Below are 22,103 nucleotides of genomic sequence, written 5' to 3' on the forward strand. Positions count from 1 at the left end.
AGATAAAATGTGGTACATCTGTGCAATTTAAAACTATGCAGTAATAAAAAGCAACAGACTACTGAAACATTCTACATCACTGATAAACCTGAAATGACATTATCTATGCTAAGTGAAAGAAGCCTGACACAAAGACTACCTATTGTTATGATTCCATCTATATGAACGTGTCAACTCTGAACCAGTATAACCAATTCAGAAATTTCTTTCTACCCTCATTAACCCCAAAGAACCAATATGGAAGATATAACCAGGACTACCCTGAAGGTTCTGCTATTAAAAAAAGGTCATGAATTAGAAAGGCAGTAGGAAGTCTTCCAAAGTAGAAACAGAAGTATAACAGCACCTGATCACTGCAAAATGCTCCATAATACAGTTTCTAGGTAAACAGAGAGATCTGTCAGACTAACCCAGACCATTAACCTGTGCTTTGTCTTGAAAATCTGTGTTCCAGGTGAAAATACACTTATTAGCAAATAAGGGATGAAAATATCTAAAGGAAATCCACTGAGAGGTGGTTTTATTAAGCATGCTACATCTCATATTTATTCCCTTTAACACTAGTAAACCATAAACTGTAAAATACATCAACATAAAACAAATCACAAAAATGGTTTTGTCATTATTATAACTCAAAGACAGCTCAGTAAATGTAGCCTACAAAAAGGGAAGAGGAATGGCTAACGATGCCAGCTTGTACTGGCCTGTCTGGTAGAGTACTAAGGATTCAGAGTCAAATTTAAACTAAATCCGACACTGCTACAGACAGTAAACTATGTCTGCCACCGGCACTGGAGAAGGTGTAGCATCAAATGTGCCATATTAACTGCCACTGTTGGCCTACAGAATGGCTACTTTATAAATCAATTTATCACTCTCAGAGACAACAATGATTTGGCTTATATTTGGCTAGCTTTTCAACTCTTAGTTCCTAATAGAAACAATGTACTAAAAGTTTAAAATGAAAAATGTCTCTTTATAAAATGGAAATAAAATAATTTCTTTATGTGGAAAAGAATGGCAATAATTACAACATACTTTACAGTCGCTAGTTTAAGAAGAAAAGACCCTATATATTTCCCTGGTGGTCCAGTGGCTAAGACTCTGTGCTCCCAATGCAGGGGGCCTGGGTTCAATCGCTAGTTAGGGGAACTAGATCCCATATGCTACAACTAAAGATCCTGCATGCCACAATGAAGATGGAAGATCCTGTGTGCTACAGCTGGTACTCAGCACAGCCAAATAAATAAAAATGAATTTTTTTTTTAAGTGATTACTTACTTTCTGAACATGTAGTTTCACCATTGGCAACAACTTCAGACTCTAGTTGCAGCCCATCAAGACAGACTGACAAATCTCCTATTGTCTCTGCTGGTTCTTTGTCACCTACAAGCTGTAAAGTCACAACTACTTCCTCAACTGGAAGAGAATAAAATTACAGAAAATAGTCACTTTTTTTTTTAAGTCATAACTGTTAAAAACATAACTGTCAGAAAATTTATATTTATATGTAGACATATTGTTTTAATACACTTCACCCAAGGTTTCAGGCCTTTTCATGCCAAAAACATTTTAAAAAATAGAACAAAATTTCCTAGTGCTTAATATCCACAATGTAAGATACTAAATGGGGCTTCTCAAGTGGCTCAGTGAGTGGTAAAGAATCCGCCTGCCAATGCAGTAGACGTGAGTTTGATCCCTGCATTGAGAAGATCCCCTGGAAAAGGAAATGGCAACTTACTCCAGTATTCTTTCCTGGGAAATCCCATGGAGAGAGAAGCCAAGCAGGCTATAGTCCATGGAATCACAAGAGAGTTGGACATAGCTTAGTAACGAAACAACAAACAAAAACACTAAATAGCTCAATCATCTCACTTATTATATTCATTCTCTTCTTCAAAATGAGCCATCAGGACAACTAAGACTACTCAGCAAGGTATGTCTGAATTATATGGAGTGAAAACATAATTTAAGAATGAATTTTTTTCTTATAAATCCTAAATGAGAAATAAAATTCTTAGAAGTATGCTTTAGATACTCAAGGGATTAAAAGTCTGTTTTAAAATCATGATATATTAATTAAAATAAGTATGTTGCAAGTTTTTATGTATCTATAGAAAACAAAGATCATGGCATCTGGTCCCATCACTTCATGGGAAATAGATGGGGAAACAGTGGAAACAGTGTCAGACTTTATTTTCGGGGGCTCCAAAATCACTGCAGATGGTGACTGCAGCCATGAAATTAAAAGACGCTTACTCCTTGGAAGGAAAGTTATGACCAACCTAGATAGCATATTCAAAAGCAGAGACATTACTTTGCCAACAAAGGTCCGTCTAGTCAAGGCTATGGTTTTTCCAGTGGTCATGTATGGATGTGAGAGTTGGACTGTGAAGAGGGCTGAGTGCCGAAGAATTGATGCTTTTGAACTGTGGTGTTGGAGAAGACTCTTGAGAGTCCCTTGGACTGCAAGGAGATCCAACCAGTCCATTCTGAAGGAGATCAGCCCTGGGATTTCTTTGGAAGGAATGATACTGAAGCTGAAACTCCAGTACTTTGGCCACCTCATGCAGAGTTGACTCATTGGAAAAGACTCTGATGCTGGGAGGGATTGGGGCCAAGAGGAGAAGGGGACGACAGAGGATGAGATGGCTGGATGGCATCACTGACTCGATGGACTTAAGTCTGAGTGAACTCTGGGTGCTGGTGATGGACAGGGAGGCCTGGCGTGCTGCGATTCCTGGGGTTGCAAAGAGTCAGACATGACTGAGCGACTGAACTGAACTGATCTGAGATATCAAAAGAGAGGTATACACATATAAATAAAACCATCTAAAATAAAATCATCTCTGCTCTATTTCTTTTCCATAATGGAGTACAGCCTTCAATAAATATCTATCTACTAAATTTATTTATTTAGTATTTAAATAAATTTAAATAATATTTATTTAAAATACTGGATCCAAAATGAATGGCCAAACCAGATATTAAGAATGCATTAAAGAGTTCAAGCTTTATCTCTGTAGTAATGTTACAACCATGTAAACTTAAAAACAAATAGTGAACAGTCATTTTCTCCAAATTTAGCACATGAATTTCTTGCAAAATAACAAAAGCTGAGCTTATTCTTATTTTCACATACATACGTTTCATATTGTTTGACTTTAATGTTTCATAGATATCCAATCCAGCAGTTCCCAACAAAACATCAGATTTCAGTGTCTGGTGACTCCACACACGAAAATGTAATTTACTCACAGGGGTGACAATACTACAAATGAAAAAAAAAAAAAGGTGAAAAAAGTATTTCCTTTAATATCACAATGGAATTCTAATTAAAATATCACCACAATTAAATTACAATTAAAATTACAATTAAATATCACCACATATCTTATAGTTTACAACCAATATTGCCTGTATTCTATAATCTTATGAAAAACATATCTGAATGCTACAGGTTTGCACGGTCATCTTCACGCACTGGTGACCTATAGGGACGATTACATGTATGTATTATCAACAAAAGTAAAAGTGCTCATCATGCTACAAACTGTTGAAAAATAATTTTACTTTAGTAGTACAAAAAGCTGAAGCTGAAGCTCCAATACTTTGGCCACCTGGTGCAAAGAACTGACTCATTAGAAAGGACCCTGATGCTGGGAAAGATTGAAGGCAGGAGGAGAAGGGGACGACAGAGGATGAGATGGTTGGATGGCATCACCAATGCGATGGACGTGAGTTTAAGCAAGCTCTAGGAGTTGGTGATAGACAGGGAGGCCTGGCATGCTATTCACAGGGTCACAAAGAGTCAGACACGACTGAGAGACTGAAACGAACTGAGTACAAAAAAGTGATTTGTACGAAAAATTAAATTCTTATTTTATGTCAGGTAGTGTGCTGAGCTTAGGATTATTTCATTTAATCTTCACAGTAACCCTGAGGTGAGAATATCACTTCATCTTCACATACAGAAGCTGATATTCAGAGAATAAGCAAATTGCCAAATATCACACAGCCAGTTGGTGATGGACCGTAATCTGAACAAAAATCTGTCATTAAAATTTGTATTAAGAATGTTCTCAGTCAGCTACTTAAGGATTTCAGGATTATATTATCCCATGTTTCACACTGCTAGAGGCAAAGTGTCCAGGACAACTGTCAAATAAGGCCATACCTTGCTAAATGCCAATACAGAATAGAAATTTGAATTTGCAATAAGCTGTATAAACACTATTTCAATTAGAAAAACAGAACACTATATAACCTATGATAGTCCTATGGTTCAAGGCTGTAAGACTTTCTTGGCCAGGGACAGAACTCATGCCCCCTGCAGTGGAAGTGCAGAGTCCTAATCACTAGACCACCAAGGAATTCCCAGTGGCTGCTGCTGCTGCTGCTAAGTCGCTTCAGTCGTGTCCGACTCTGTGCGACCCCATAGACGGCAGCCCACCAGGCTCCCGCATCCCTGGGATTCTCCAGGCAAGAACCCTGGAGTGGGTTGCCATTTCCTTCTCCAATGCAGGAAAGTGAAAAGTGCAAGGGAAGTCGCTCAGTCATGTCTGACTCTTCGCAACCCCATGGACTGCAGCCCACCAGGCCCCTCCGTCCATGGGATTTTCCAGGCAAGAGTGCTGGAGTGGGGTGCCATTGCCTTCTCCCAGTGGCAGATACTGCAACCAAACTAAGAAACTTTCACCTAATCATTGCCCCTTTTTCATACAATGTATTTATTCTCTTTCAAAACTTTCAGAAATTGCAGGTTACTTTCAGAACATATATTAAATATTAAGAGAACATTTCTCTGTTAGTCATCTGAGTAATCATAATGGGGATGGAATAAAAGTTAATAAATTTTACTTTGAAAGATAAACTCTGCCATCAAAGATGGCAGATTATTTCAGTTCAATTCTTGAGACAAGTATGGAAAGCATGCTACCTAACAATGGAAGCTGTGTTAAAATTGCAGGCCAATCTCCTGTAACTTAAAAATTCAAAAGTGTTTCCCTCCAAATATACAGGCTGAAGAGCACTACGATATAGGGCTACAAGGAGAGTTTTTCTTCACTTCTAAACCACTAAGTTCATGTTGCTATCAGCTCAAGAGCCTGAAAGCATATTTATAGTAAGCACAGTTAGCAGTTGGTAGAAAATAGATGAGTATTCAGCCCATTATTCTGTGTCTGACTCTTTGTGACCCTGTGAATAGCATGCCAGGCCTCCCTGTCTATCACCAACTCCTAGAGCTTGCTTAAACTCACGTCCATCTCAATTAAATATCTCCAGTCATTATTGGAGCCTGTGGCCTTTTGAAGGTTTGTTTTTAAAAAAATGTTACTCACACACTGTTTTCATCTAGATCAAATCTCTAATGGGGCACTAATTAAAAATGAAGTCTAAGAAACATTAATGTTGAAATAAATACAGATGAGAAACATTAGAATGATACTTCTGAAAATAGGTGTCAAGATGATTTTTGGAAAATTCTTAAGTTTCATTTATTTGTTCAAAATCATTGTTAAGTAAAAGATGCCCTAGAACTTCAAAAATCCATGTTAAAGATTAATGTAGGTATATCCAATTTGTTTTGTCATTTATTAGAAATGTTGTGCACAGAGGCATGCATCATGTGAAGAGAAGAGCTTATCATTCAGGTGTCTCATCTCACCATTTAAAAATAAAACATTTTTAGTAACAGGTTTGTTTTTCTATGAGAAAAAAATGAACAATTTCAAATGTTAGGGAATGAAAGCAATTTGTCTACATTTGATAAAATAACAACTGGTTATATTTTGAACTATGCTTTAATATATAACATACTGTATTATTTTAAAAATATACTGTATTATTTTAAAATCTATTTGTTGATAAATCATACATTTTCTTCCATTTTAGTAGAAAAAGTTTAAAAATTAACCTATAATTCCCTTCAACCTATTATGCTTTTCTTACCAACATTTAGGGCTTTGTCAATTAGTGCTGAAATTGAGCTATATCCCACGTCTATGAATTTAAATGATAGATAAAAACACCAACACAGAGACATATGCACAGGAATGTATACTGCACTGTCTAACAGCACATTAGAAATCAATTGTTTAGGGAACTAGTAAAATTAATCACAGTCCATCCATATTAAACAGTATTATATAGTTATATTAGGGATGTTAGACCTGTACATACTCAAAAAAAAGGATGTATGTTTAATATAAAAATAGGGTGATAGAACAAAATGTATAATTTTTCTAAAGAAAAAAAAAGTGGGTAGGTTTTGTGTGGGCACTGTAATTTAAAAAAACACAAAATTAAATTTTGTTTAAAACTAAAATTTAAAATAAAAATTAAATAAGAAAAAATGAATTGAGTTCCTGATATCCCTCTATATACAACCTAAATTAAGGAAAGAGCTGCTAATATTTCTGGGCCCATAACCCTGGGATCTGAAGAAGGCAATGACAACCCACTCCAGTACTCTTGCCTGGAAAATCCCATGGGCGGAGGAGCCTGGTAGGCTACAGTCCATGGGGTCGCTAAGAGTCGGACACGACTGAGCGATTTCACTTTCACTTTTCACTTTCATGCACTGGAGAAGGAAATGGCAACCCATTCCAGTGTTCTTGCCTGGAGAATCTCAGGGACGGGGGAGCCTGGTGGGCTGCCATCTATGGAGTAGCACAAAGTCGGACACGACTGAAGTGACTTAGCAGCAGCAGCAACCCTGGGATCTCTCAGCTACTATTTAGTGGCAACAGAGATACCATCAACAACTAAACGAGAATGCAATGAAAAGGAGAAACTGGGAAAACAAATAATTAAAGAGAAGCGAGACTAAAAGAACAAGAAGGGTAAAATTAAGAGGGAGGAGGAACAAAAAAAAAGTGAAAAACTTTCTAAAAGCTGCATTTCTGCTGACCTATTAAACAAAATATACCACAGAAAATACTTTCAAACCTACACTGTAAGAGGCTGCTTCCATTTGGGACTGTTCGTATTGTTGCATTTTTCTGTCTTCTTTGACTGTCCATCTACTGTGACTTCCACATAAGGACTTGGCCCAAACCAATTCTTTTTATTTTCTTTAAGTTTTGCTGAAATGACTAAATAAAAGAGAAAATATTTCAGTATGCAAGATGTTAGTCCATCCTTCAAATCAATTTAATTTCACAAAGATTAAACAGAGCATTATTTTTACTCAAGAGAAGCAAAGCAGTTTGCTCTAAAATATTCACAAATTTTATTCACGTATGACCTGTGTATTTCTTACCATCTTATTAAAAAATATAGGACTTCTCACACCATCCACCCAAATTCCCATCAGTAGTATCACTAGTCCCAGAGATCTTGAGGTCAATAAAAAGTACATTGACAAACTTGGTAAACAAATATGTGAATGCCTACCATCTATCAGATATTACTGCTCTAAACCCTGGACAGAACAGTTTATAATTAGAGATAAGTCCTTGTGATGAAAAATAGCCTAAGGTGGCAGAATATGAGTTGGTAGTAAAGAAGTTTTCTAAGGATACGGTACTTTCAAGCAACCATCTAAAGGACAAGGAGCTATCTATCCATGTCAAGATCAAAGGTAGGAAGAAGGGAACATTAAGAAAACGGTACAAAAGCTTTGATCTAAGAAAAGTAGAGCAAACAGAGAAAAATGGTAAATAAAGTGAGATCACATTTGGCTTTGCAAGCCAAGATAAGGAATTTGGATTTTATTCTAAGCATGCTAGAAAGCCACTGAAGGCAGAGTTACAAACTAAGATTATGTCTAGCATCTCATATATCTCTCATTACCTTAGCAAGAGCTTCTTACATCCTGAGCCTAAGTTAGTCACCACTGCCATAAAACATAAAACAGCCTTGTCCCAGCCTTGTGTGGAAGGAAGGCACCAAGAGTAGATTCGAATCTAGAACACCCCACAGCTCCCACAGAAGACAACTCACTGGTCCCCTATAAATGAGATGACCACAGCCAAAGAATTATTTTACTACCTGGATATCTACTCTAACAGCAAAGTTCAGAGATGCCAGTGCCTATCAAGACTAACAGGCCCTTGCGAGTTGCTAGGAAAGTTTATATAGGAGCTATGCAAGAAGTGCAATATACAGTCCAACACATAGACAATCTGGGCACTCTAGCAGGCACAGTCCCAAGTGGTGGCCCTGAATCCCCCAACTTCACTTTGATCTAATATTTTACTTCTGTCCTTTTACACTTAAGAGACTGCTACAGCCATCTAAGAAACAGTAGGTTAGACTAAGGTGGTGAACATGGATATGGGGAGGAATAAATATTTTCTAATGAGAATCAACAGGGTTAGATTACATTAGTGAGCTACGGAAAAGAAGCAAGGATATCTCCTGTGTTTCTGGCATGAGTAAACTGGATAGAAGGTGGTATCATTGAATAAGATGGAAAAGATCTAGGAAAGAACAAGTTTGAGGAGGGTGGCATGGGCAGAAAATCAAGTGTATTATAACGGATGTATAAATTTGAGATGCTCGTGAGACATCAAAGTGGAAACACTAAGCAAAATGTCTTTTTCAGAACAGAAAATGCTTAAGTGGGGATCAGACCTATCTCTGACTATATGTACTATAAAGCCCTACTACTTAATACAAAACCTAATTTAATCACAGGATTGCCCCAGAAAAATCCCTATTTTTAATACATTTGTGGTCTGAGAAAAGGTGAAACAGCCCATACAGTCATGCATAAGTTCATTTTGTTTCAGGGGCTCTTGTGATCCTCTAAAACTGATTAAGCCTAGAACAAAGAGCAATGCAGCTATCCTGATTGGCTTTTTAGGATTCAAACTTTTGAAAGCTATTTACCACATAATCCCACTCAACCCCATGAGAGCCATTTTAGGAAACTTTAAATGGGAAAATAAAAAGAGTAAGGGAAACTAACACCAACTGTTAGTGTTTTACTGTGTCTGGCACCTAAATATTATGATTTTGACTCTCACAACTGTTCTGCAAGACAGGTATTATCATCTTAATTTTTACACATAAAAAAAGAACAAGATCAATAGAATTTAAAAGTTTATCCAACGGTCACAGCAAAGCTTGGACAGGAGAAATTATGTTAAGTGTTCAAATCTCAAAGTTTAGATTGCACAAAACTTTCATTATAGTCCTAACATTGTAAAATAGATCAATGTACTACCTCCTAAAATTTAAATTCCCAAGGTAAATTAAAAGATTATGAATTATAAACTAGAAGAAAATGAATCAGAAAAATGTCAGTATCATCCGTCACCTGGGCTACACCTAAAGGCCTCTAACAACTGTCTATTTTTACTCTCACTTCTCCAGCCCAATTCCTCATAGCTACTAGAATTGTGCCTAGAACAGATGTGACCGTGTCAATACTTTTCAATGATTCCCTAACGCCTGAAAAATGAAGTTTAAATTCTTCTGGGGCATTTTACGTTGCTTACTATGTACTTTTACAGCCTCTTCCTATACAAAATCCCACACAGGCCCCTAGTGTTCTAACCACTCTTACCTGTTTGCTGTCCCTCACAAGGATCGTGTACGTTGACCGCTCATATGTGCTACTTCCCTCCACTCATAATGATCCTTTTTCCTTTTCATCCAACACAATTCTACTTTCTGAGTTGTCTTTAATCTCTTCTCTTTGAAGGGTTCTTTAAATCTAACAAGTCAAAATTTTTCTATGCTTACACATTTTCTTATTTATATATGGCTCCTGTCGCTTTTCATTCAGTCTCAGTTCTTAGTAGGTTTATTAGTTTTTACTTATTTAACTCAACCTGCAATCCCCTTCATGGCAAGATATAGCAAGTGTGTATATTTAATAACTTCCTCTTCAATATGAAATAAAAGTTTTGACAATTTAAATATAAAGAAAGTAAAAATAAATAAATAAATGTAAAGAAAGTAAAAGTGAATCCTTGGCTTATTCAACTTATTTTGGGAATCAGAAGGCTGTAAGGAACAAGGTAAAACAAATAAGGGTGGGGAGATCACCACCCTTAAGTTAAGGGTGCTAAGTTATGATTAGCAACATGATGAACTGATAGGAGATAAAACCAGTTATGCAAGGATTACCCTCTGTGGTCAGAAGTCATGAGAGGCCAAAAGAGGGCTCTGTAGCAGAACTATGGCTTGTCTGGGCAGAACTGGATATAAACTCTTGACTTTAAATTTAAAGTATGAAGGACCCTCCTGGTCTCTAAGCATTGGGAGCTAAATATATGGTGTTCTAGTAAATCTGAAAAAATACAGTAAGGTTTAATTTCAATTTGTAAGAACTGAAATAAGATGGTTTCTCTTCCTCAAATGATGAGCTCTGAGTAAGGACTGAGACTAAGAAATTTCTAGGAAATACCAAAGTACTTATTCTGCCCATGTAAGTATAATATTAGCATACAGTAAGCATCAAAACACAGATAAGCTCAGTATAATAGCTGAAGTTAGGTGCAGAACATAATTAAACAGGAAATGGCTAAAGACAGGGAAGGATGTAAGAAAACAGACTTATGTCCAAGGTAAAGGAACAGGCCACAGAATTAGAGATAAAGACTAAAGAATGATCCAGGAAATCAACTTATTCTGGGAATCTGAAGGCTATAAGGAACAAGGTTAAAACAAACAAGGGTGCTGAGATCAAGTTATGATTAGCAATATGATGAACTCTCAAAAACATTTAAAAGTAGGTATTTCTGATTTCCTGCTATAATTTTTATAACTATCTGATAAGTTACAAAAGGATCTGCCCAACACAAGGATCAATACAGGTACATTCAATACTCAACAAAAGTGTTAAGAAATCACTTCAATGCCAAGAGAAGTTCCCAAGGGGATGCTTCATATAGTACCTTGATCAATGAAACCACAGCACAAAAGACCACCTTTCTACTCCAGTTCAAATTGGAACAGCAAAATGGCTACTCATGCTATTTCTATAAATTAAGAGTCAAATCATAGAAAGTGTGACTAATGAACTGGCATGATTTTAAAGTTTAAGGTGTAAATGCATAAATATAAGACATCAGGAAATAATTACATTTAAGTTTAGTGAACATTCATCACCTCATATAGATACAAAATTAAAGAACTAGAAAAGGAATTTTTTTCCTTGTGAGAACTCAATCACTTGTGATGAGGTATACTTTATTTTATGTAAATTCTGAAAAAGAAAAGCAAGGCTGCCTTTCCCTTGATGTTCCTATAAAGAATTATGTGAAATTAAAACACATCAAGTTCTCTAAGCAATCTATTTATCAACATAGTACCAATTTATGAATTAATTTTTTAAAACTCTTGCTACAACATATGTAAGTTTTTATTAAAACATTATAAGGTGTCATTTATCTGAAATAAATTTTCTACTTGCCATCATCTGGTAAGGAAAAGCAATTAGCAAATGTATATACTGTAAACAAACTATGTAGGTACGCATGTAATGTATGCATGACAGAAAGAGTTAAATAAATAAATTTGAGCAGGACCACAGAGTAACATTTTAACTTTTGACACTAAATTTCCCCATCAGTCTTTTACAATAACTTTCTAAAACACCAATCCAGTTTACTGCTCTTTGTTAAAAACTCTGGTTACTTCCCAGGTCCCTTAGCAATGACTTTTTTTTTTTTTTTTTTTTGGCAGCCTTGACTCATGTGAAGGAGATGACCCATTCCTGTGAATTCTCACAGGTCCCTGCTCTGCAGCAGTGGCTTTTAGGGATGTCGAGGGAAGCCTTGGCATTTCCCTCCTTCAGGCCATTTGCTCGGTCATGTTCATTCCTGAAAGATCCTTTTATACCTTTCTACTTTTTAAATAGTAGCAATGCTTCAAGCACCACTTTCTTTCACAGCAACTCTAGTCAAATACTACCCCTTTTTCCTGACCAAAGTCATTATCTCTTGCCATTACCATATACCAGGGCATATAGTTTATACTTGCATATTTATGCCTTTCTTGAATTTTAGAAGTGTTGAGGCAGCTTACCAAAATAAAATAAAAAACAAAAAATTCAAATACTGTAGCTAATCCATTAATACACAGTAAAAAATACAACGTCAATTAAAGTGACTTGTGGGAAAAAAAACTTTGTTCTGAGGTTTCTAGCACCAAAAGCAAAGTAAACAGTGAATTACAAAGGACACTTGATTGTAGTCAATTTGGCACTCTACTGTTTATTATCTGTTGTTCTCCATATCTGCCGTATCTAATGATGTCTTTGCTAAATATATAACTTTTATCCATAATTCACAATGCCTGTTTTTGTTAAAAATGCTTTTGCCCTATACTTGTACATTCTCAGAATTTTTAGACTCAAGATTAAAAGCTTATAAATGGCTAAGAATTATGTCTTCTTGAGGTGCATTTAGGCATTAAGTGTTTTTCTTCCCGTGATGGTCACAATAGCAAAGATAGTTAGCTTATGCAAAGAAAAGTCGAAAGGAATATAACTTAAATCTGGTTGCTCAGATGCTAAAGAATCTGCCTACAATGCAGGAGACCCAGCCAGGTTCGATCCCTGGGTCAGGAAGATCCCCTGGAGAAGGGAATGACTACCCACTCCAGTATTCTTGCCTGGAGAATTCCATGAACAGAGGAGCCTGGTGGGCTGTAGTCCATGGGATCAAAAAGAGTAGGACACGACTGAGAAGCTAACACTTTCACTTTTTCTTTCCTCACATTACTATTTTAAATTGCTGACTTTTTAAAAATAAAAAGCATGTATATTGCTTACATAACTTGAAAAGCTGACACTAATAAATTCTCTAAATCAAAAATTTTAACTTAAGTTGTCCCCTAAAAAAAAGTCTTAAGAAGCCTGGCCCAATGTAAAACAGCTACTCAGACTAGACTGAAGATGGGGAGAAAGTCAAAGTGTTAGTTGCTAAGTCGTGTCTGTTTCTTTGCGATCCCATGGACTGTAGCCCTCCAGACTCTTCTGTGTATGAAATTCTCCAGGCAAGAATACTAGAGTGGTAGCCATTCCCTTCTCCAAAGGATTTTCCTGACCCAGGGATTGAACCCAGGTCCCCTGCACTGCAGGCAGATTCTTTACCATCTGAGCCACCAGGGATGGGGAAGAGAGAAACAACTAGAATCTGGCTTTGGCAAAGAAATAATAGAATCTTTCACTGAAAATCAGACATCACTAAGAAAAGAGACTGGAGTCAGTGAAAAGAATTCCCAAGAATAAATTCTAGCATGCTTTCAACTTAAGAAGGTGTTACTTTTATATAACTCAAATACTTTTAGGTTTCTAGAAAGATAATAATACAGTTTATAGCTTTATATTCATAATCTAGAGCTGGATGTAAGCCAGGTACAGTATTAACAGAAACTAATATAATCAATAAATGCCATTAAATTAAAAGGAGAAAGACTAAGTTTCCATTGTGTAATAGACACATGCTTGTCTAAAGAAAAATCCAGTGCCTCACTTTGGCTAGTACAAATGGTTTCTATAAAAAGACCCTACAAAGAGATCATATGGAGCCTGACTATGAAAGGTCTTAGCCCAGTTTTAAAGAAATTCACTAACATAGCCAAGGAGAAGCACTGAAGGTTTTTGAGCAGGTATAAATCAGGTGGCATTTTAAGAAACATTAATTTGAAAGTGATCCACTTGGTTAGTATGGTTAGAGGAAAAAAACAGGTATTAGGAAAGTAATAAGAGCAACCAAAAAATTTAAATAGTCATTTCTCAAAAAAAGATATACAAATGGCTAATAATAAGCACATGAAAAAAATGCTCATCATCACTAACCATCAGAGAAATGAACTCAAACTCTTGAGATACTATGTCACATCCATTACAATGTCTCTAACCAAAAAGATAAGCATTCCAAGGATGCTTACAAAACTGTAACCCTCATACATGACTGCTGGGAATACAAATTGGTCTGGATGCTTTGAAAATTAATTTGGAATTCCTCACAATGCTAAATGTGGGTATTACATGACCCAGTCACTCTACTCCCAGGAACACACTCAAGAAAACTGAAAACATACAACTTCACAAACAGTTATACACAAATGTTCATAGCATTATTCATAATAGCCAAAAAGTGGAACCAACCCAAACACCCATCAACTGATAAATGGATAAAGTATTTCCACATATGGAATAGTATTTGGCAATAAAAAGAAATTAAACACTAATGCATGCTACAACAGGGATGAATCTTGAAAACAATATAAGTGAAAAAAGTCAAGAGACAAAGGCCACACATTTTATGATTCTATTTGTATGAAACCAAAGTAGGCAAAGCTATATATAGAGAGAACAATAATTAAGCTAGGGCTGAAGGTGGCTGGGGAATATGGGGCAGGGGGTTCTTTCTGGAATGGTGAAAATGTTCTAAAATTGACTGGTGATGGTTGCACAACTCTGAGAATGTATTAACAATCACTGACCTCTAAATGAGTAAACTGTATAGTATGTGAATTAGCTCTCAACAAAGCTAAAAAAATCCAAATCAAAACAAAAAACAATAGCAACTGCCCAAGCATGTTTAACAAACCCAAATCGTATACCATACCCAATAACAACCTGAAATTAAAATGTTATTTTTATATATCTACACATTATGTTCATTTATTCATTCAGCAAATACTAATTCAACACCTGATATGTAACAGCCACTAAAGGTTTTCTTCTCAGAAGATTTTTTATTGATGGTGAAAGTGAAGTAAAGTCACTCAGTCGTATCCGACTCTTTGCGACCCCATGGACTACACAGTCATGGAAATTCTCCAGGATTCTGGAGTGTGTGGCAGGGTGGGGGTGGTGGGGGGGTGGTGGGGCACAAAGAGAATGAGGGAAGTAATGCAGTAGATCTTTTTAAGACTTACCAGTGATCTGAAGTTGTGATTTCATGGTCAAACTACCCATTGAACCAAGCTGTGATCCACTGTCAGACATATCACCAACAGGAAGGCAAACCTGAACAGGGCAAAGGAAACACTGTGAACATCAAAAATTCCCACTTGAAAAATACGTAAATGCTAACCAGGCCATTTCCACGTCCCACTGAAGACCACAAAATAACCAGTGGCCTTCACACTGCTAAAATTCTAGTATCCATCCTGCACTAAACTGTCAGCAAAATCTGAAATGGTTGAATTTCTTTCTTCTGTGGTTTACTTTCTTCTTTTAGTTCCCAAGACACATTCTCAAGGTTTACGTCCTACCTTACTGATTATTCCATCTTAGTCTTCTTTGATGATTCCTTCTGGTCTCTCTACCCTCTTAATACTAGAATGTTCTAGGGCTCAGTTATTGGTTCCCTCTTCTCTCATATCTTCATCTTCATTTCCTCAAGGATATCAACCAGTATTATGGCTTTAAATATCATCTATATACCAACAAGTCCCAACTTTACATTTCTATCCCAGATTTCACTCCTGAATTATAAACAGCAACTTCACTTGGGTATCTAAAAGATAGTCTAAACTAATATGTCAAAAACGGAACCCCTGATGTCCTCTGTAAACTATCTCAGTTGAAGGCAATTTCATCCTTTCAGATGCTCAAGCTAAAAACTATGGAGTTATTCTTGACTCCTTTGTTCATATGTCCCTTCCCATCTGCTGACAAATTCTAATGTCTCTATTTGCAAAATACACCTAGAATCCAGCCATTTCTCATCACTTCTATCATTAATCTGTTCATAGCCACCTGACAGCTATCTTCTTCCTAAATTATGCCCCTCTCCTAGATTAACCTAAAGTGACCCCATGGACTGCACAGTCCATGGAATTCTCCAGGCCAGAATACTGGAGTGGGTAGCCTTTCCCTTCTCCAGATGATCGATCGAACCCAGGTCTCCCGCATTGCAGGCAGATTCTTAACCAGCTGGAGCCACAAGGGAAACCCAGATTAACCTAAAAGGTCTCCCGTTTTCCATCCTTGTCCAGCCTCAGTACCTATTCTTAACACAACCTGGATGACTTTAAGATGTTAAAAAGTTCTTCAAATCTTCCCATTTTACTTGAGTGAAAGACCCTATATGATACATGCTTCCACTGCTCCCTACCTTCTGATCTTATTTCCCCTCTACTTTCCGCCCCTACTCAGGCACCTACCTATTATTTTTCAAACATGCCAACACATTCTTGCCTTAAGACCTTTGTTCTACTTGTTTTCTTCACAATATTAACAGTCTGTTCCACCTATCCTGATCATTTTTTTTCTTCTACAGACAATGTGATCTTTTGACATACCAAGTAATTGACTTGGTTATTATGTTTATTGGTTTTGACTCTCTGGGCCAGAATATAAACTCCATGTGAGCAGGAATCAGTTTTTTGGTTCACTGATAAAACCCAGAATCCCAAAACAGTGCCTGACACATTGCAAACACTTAAACATCTGATCTGTGAAAGGAACAAAGATGGCTCCTGAATTATACTAAAATAAACAACCCTAACATATCTTCTTCAGTCCATAGTCTCAGAAGAGTTAATCCTCATGTGGTAAGGCATGCTCTACGTAACAGAGATTTTATAACAAAATCGGGACACTTGGGCTTGATTCCTGGCTACAACACTTATTGTATGATACTATTTGAGTTATGTAACCTCTCTAGGTCTCAGTTTCCTGTCAGAGAAACGGGGATAACACCATCCCTACCTCACAAGGTTGTTGAAAGACTGAATGATTATGTATGTGGGGGGAAAATGCTACGAATGTTTATTACTCATACTGTCAGAATTTAACTAAATCTGTTTTTAAAATAAAATGTTCTTAGGCTTTTGGGGACTTGATAAAATATCAGGAATATGTTGAGTGGGTCAAAGATTAAAGTAAAATTTACTTAAGCACTCACTATCTGCCAGGTCCTATGTAAGAAATACATAAATACAATAAGGCAAACAAAGTAACCTGAAACTGTAAACATATCTACAGTATTCATACAAAATTAGGCTTCCATTCCCTGGTGGTCCAGGGGTTAGGACCACTTGCAATGCAAGGGCATGAGTTCGATCCCTGGTCAGGGAACCAGAATCCTATATGCTGAGGAGACAGGGAGGGAGGGACGGACAGATGTAGGGAGGAAGGAAAAAGAATATGTTCAAAGCTAAAATTCTGGCGGCCTTAACTCAAATGACTAGCTCATTCCCTTGGCTTGGTCTGTATATTTTTTTCCTTCACTTTCTATGTCTACTTAAATCGCACCGTTTCGGATGTTTTATACAATTTACTAAAAAGGCCATTTTATTTTAAATACAGAAGGCATACATCATAAATAAAGCCATTAGTAGTCACCCAGAATATAAAGGCACTGAGGTGTATCATAAAAGTCAACAGAGCATTGCACAGGATATTCTTCTGATGCAAACTACTTGTTACAGAAAGAGTCCTCAAAGACATCATTACCACGTATGTATAGATATTATCTCCTCAATACTGAAAAGACTGTTCACAGAATTATGACATCAAGATAAGGAAATTAAGAGGCAGTGAGAAAAGTCCAACATCTGGATGCTGATTTTATGCATGATAAAGTATTATTCTAGTTGCTGATCTACAGCAACAGTTTATTGCTGGAAAAATACCCTTTTAAATAGTATAGATTATTCTAAATTAACATTATAAAGTTGCAAAGAAAATAAATTCAAAATCATAATAAAATGTATTTTAAAAACACAATTTCATGTAAAGAAGACTAATGAAAGTACAGACTACAAACATTTTTAGAAACAGTGATTCTTTCCAGATAATTAATCATTGTGATAGAACTGTGAGATGCTTTGCAAAAACATGCTGATAATTTTAATAATGTATGTTCTAGTTCACGTTAGTTTCATATAATTAAAATTATTTTAAATCTCTAAGAATAAAAAAACACACCACTTGTATAATAAAGACAAATCATAGAAACCTTAGTATTAATTGGCAACCAGTTAAAGAATCACAAATTCATACCACAGAAAACTATGCAACAATTAGAACTTACTAGTAACTGAAATGGAAAGATTTCAAGAACATTTAAGTTGCAGAATATATATAATGTAATCTTTTTTGCAAATAAAAACAAAATGCATATCCCTATAGGTAAATATAAATAAAGGCAGAAAAAGTATCCATCCCAAACTGGTAATAGTGGCTACCCTTCTGTGTACTAAAGAAGGAAGTCATGGGGAACTTGTGGTTTTATATGTATTATTTGAGTTTAAAAAGAAAATATATACCATACTTGTACAATTTGAAAAATACCTCAAGACTAAGTAGACAGAGAATCTACACTTCAAAGCCCATCTTCTCGCCTGAGCGCCAGACTCCTAGGTCTAACCTTTACAATTGTCTGCATTACCAAAATGACTAAGGTGAAACTCTGCCTGGCTCAACAGCAGCACCATTCACCCACGTGCTCAAGTCAAAGCTATGAGCATTAAATCTTTCCCTCATCTAGTTGTAAAGATTCTATCTGCAAAATATACCCTACTATATACCCTAAAATATATGCTTACTTTTCTTTTAACTACATTAGCCCAAGCCACAACCAGCCCTTCCCTGTCAACAAACTATTACAAGTCATTAAATAAGGCTCCCTGCCTCTGCATTTGCTCCTTCTTCCTCTCAGCCATTTTCCATCAAAGTTAGTGTATTCTTCTAAACATTAAAATTAGATCTTGCTCTACTCTGCTTAAATATCCAATAACTGCCTATCTCACCTAAAATAGAATCCAAATTCCTCACTCTGGCTTACAGAAGCTCCACTTCATTCCATACATGACCTACTTTCTTGAGTTCTCCTCTCCTTAACATTCTCCTCCTTAGCCACTGTAAATCTGGATTCTATTTCTCAAACACACTAAAGTCATTCTGGACTTATAGGCTTACACTAACTGTTCCCTCTGCTGAGAATGTTTTTCCCACTTATCTTTAAATAACTAACATCTTGCATTCAGCCCTCAAGTTAATACTCAGGTCTTCCCTGACTGACCAGTATAATGTAGCCATACTATTACTTTCTACCACATCACTGAAATTTTTCTGACTTTTTAAATTAATTTTATTAATTTCTACAAAGGTAGGCAACCTTGTCTGCCTTGCTAATCAGTACCTTAAATATTCTACAGTTTTAATTAACTAATGTCCACAATTTATATTAAGGGTCACTCTTTATGAACCTTATACGGTCCTAAGGATATTGAAAAATGCATAACTGCCATGTATTCAATAGTATAGTATCACAGAGAATAATCTCACAACTCTAAAAATCCCGTGCTTCCCCTATTCATTCTTCTTCCCTCAATAAGAACTTCTGGCAACCACTTATCTTTTTACTGTCTCTACAGTTTTGCTTCTCCCAGAATGTTAGATAGTGGAATCACACAATTTAAGAGCCTCAGCCTGGCTTCTTGATACTACGATTAAAGTTTCCTCCGTATCTTTTCAGAGCTTAACAGTTTTTTTTTTAATTTGCTGAATAAACATTTCACATGTGTTTATTCCTCTGTGCATCCATGTGCCTGTTGAAGGGTGTTAAGATGCTTCCAGCTTCTGGCAGTTATGAATAAAACTGCTATAAATACTATCGTGCAGGTTCTTTGTGTATGTAAGTCTTCTACTCAATTGGGTAAAGAGGACTACAATTACAGGATGATACGGGTAAACCTATGTTTTAGCTCTGTAAGCAACTGCCAAATCATCTTCCAAAGTGGCTGTACCACTTTGCATTCCAATTAGAACTGAAGGAAAATTTCTACTGCTCCATATCCTCACAAGCATTTGATATTGTCAGAATTTAGTACTTCTGGAATTTAGCCAATCTAATAGGTGTACAACGATGTTTCACTAGTGGCTTAGTTTGTAATTCCCATGCGACATGATGTTGAGCATCTTTTCGTATGTTTGATTATTTACCATCTATGTACACTGTTTCACAAGCTGTCTTTTCAGATATTTTACTCATTATTTGTTTTCTTACTGTTGCATTTTAAGAGTTATTTGTGTATTTTAAATATAAGTCCTTTACGTGTTTTGCAAACATTTTCTCACAGCCTATGGCTTCTCTTTTCATTTTGTTAACAGTGTAAAGGTGTTGGTCGCTAATTCCCACAAGTCTCAAGTTGAGTGCCGTGGGTGGGTTCCCCACACCAACAACCAATTCTCCAATGCCAACTGGGTGTCCTACAGGAAATAAATATGACAGTTTTATGTATTAAAAAAATTTTTCACCAAAAAATCCATTAGAAATAAAATACACTAAAGTTGCAGGATACAAAAAAAAAAAAAATCAATATATAGAAGTCTATTCTATACACTAACAACAAATCATCAGAAAGCAATTAAGAAAAACAATCCCATGTACAACTGTAACAAAAAGAATATCTAGGAATAAATTTAACCAGCTAGGTGAAAGACCATCTTTCACTGAAAACTAAAGACATTACTGAAAGAAACTGAACACAACACAAAGAAATGTAAAGGTATGTGGGCTCATGGATTAGAAGAATTTAACATTTTAAAATGTCCATATGACCTAAAGCAATCTACAGAGTCAATGCAATCCCTATCAAAATCCCAATGACATTTTTCACAGAAACAGAAGAACAAAAAAATCCTAAAATTTGTATGGAACCACAAAAGGCCCCAAATAGCCAAACCAATCCTGAGGGGGGTAGGGGGAAACAAAGCTGAAGTATCATTCACTCTGATTTCATATTATATTAAAAAGTCACAGTAATCAAAACAGCATGGTATTGTCCAAGTAACACACAAATCAATGGAACCGAATTGAGAGTTCAGAAATAAACACACACATAAATGGACAATGAATACACAACTCAAGAGAAAAGAACACACAATGGAGAATAGATAGTCTCTTCAATAAATGATGTTGGAAAAACTGGTCATGCAATAGAATGAAACTAGACCACCAGCTTATACCATACAAAAAGTCAACTCAAAATAGATTAAGGACTTGAATGTAATACCTGAAATCATAAAACTCTTAGCTGTGAACATCACTAAATATTAGGGAAATGCAAATCAAAACCAAAATGAGATACCATCTCACACCATTAGAGTAAGTATTATCAAAAAGGCAAGAAATAACAAGTGTTAGGATGTTGAGAAAAGGGAATCCTTGTACAGTTTGTGGGAGTGCAAATTACTGTAGCCACTATTGAAAACAATATGGAGAGTTCTCAAAAATTAAGAATATGATCCAGATATTCCACTTCTAGGTATTTATCCAAAAAATTCAAAAACATCTATTTTGAAAAGATATATGCATACCCATGTTCAATCCAGCACTACATACAAGACGTAAGATATGTAAACAACCTAAGTTGCCATCCGTGAATGACTGGATAAAAAAGATGTAGTGTATATTTAAAACAAGGGAATGCTACTCGGCTTAAAAAAAAAAAAAATTTTTTTTTTTTTTTTTTAAGAGAGGAAATTTTGCCATTTGCAACAACATGGATATACCTGGAGGGTATTATGCTAGTGAAATAAGACAGAAAAAGGCAAATACTGTATGATTTCTTTCATATGTGTGTTGGGGGTGTGTGGGGGGGGTGAGTAGACAAAACCAAACAAAAATAAGCACACAGAGAGAACAGAATAGTGGTTAGCAGAAATTAAGTGTGGGAAGGGCAAAATGGATAAAGGAAGTCAAGTGCATGGTGATGAATGGAAACTAAACTCGTGGTAATTAGCATGTTGCAGTGTATACAGAAGTCAAAATATAATTTTGTACGCTTGAATCTTAAATGTTATAAACCGATTTTATATCAATCAATCAGTGAGAAGGTTGTCTGTCAAACCACTAATCTAACAGAACAGACTTCAGAGACCATACAAGACAAAGAAAACAGGACTATACAAAAATTAGTCTGAAACAATCAATCAAATGACAACAGCAGGCAGCAACAAGAAACTCTGAGATGGGAGAAGAATCTGGTATTTCCAGAGCCACCACATTATAACATTCAAAGTGTTTCATTTTCATACCAACAAACTGAATTCAACAGCACATTAAAAGGATTAATACATCATGACCAAGTAGGATTGATTAATCCCTGGGATGCAAGATGGGGTCAACATACAAAAATAAATAAATCAGTGTGACCAACAAGGACCTACTCTG

The 22,103-nt window shown here is 36.1% G+C and overlaps 1 protein-coding gene across 3 annotated transcripts in view; it reads right to left on the reverse strand.

The window, feature by feature from the left end:
• Window positions 1-22,103, reverse strand: part of ITCH (itchy E3 ubiquitin protein ligase) — a 99,010-nt gene that overhangs the window by 52,912 nt on the left and 23,995 nt on the right. For 2 of the 3 annotated variants that reach the window (XM_006048070.4, XM_045162622.1), the window contains 4 exons: window positions 14,851-14,941; window positions 6,956-7,097; window positions 3,147-3,271; window positions 1,282-1,419 (listed from right to left, as the gene is read on the reverse strand). In XM_006048070.4, coding sequence (XP_006048132.1) covers window positions 1,282-1,419; window positions 3,147-3,271; window positions 6,956-7,097; window positions 14,851-14,920 — 475 coding nt within the window. In that variant the 5' untranslated portion in view covers window positions 14,921-14,941. Of the gene's footprint in view, window positions 1-1,281; window positions 1,420-3,146; window positions 3,272-6,955; window positions 7,098-14,850; window positions 14,942-22,103 lie in introns of those variants that run through there. The other variant, XM_045162623.1, reaches the window with a different exon arrangement.

The sequence above is a fragment of the Bubalus bubalis genome, chromosome 14 (assembly GCF_019923935.1).
Source record: "Bubalus bubalis isolate 160015118507 breed Murrah chromosome 14, NDDB_SH_1, whole genome shotgun sequence".
Lineage (NCBI taxonomy): Eukaryota > Metazoa > Chordata > Mammalia > Artiodactyla > Bovidae > Bubalus > Bubalus bubalis.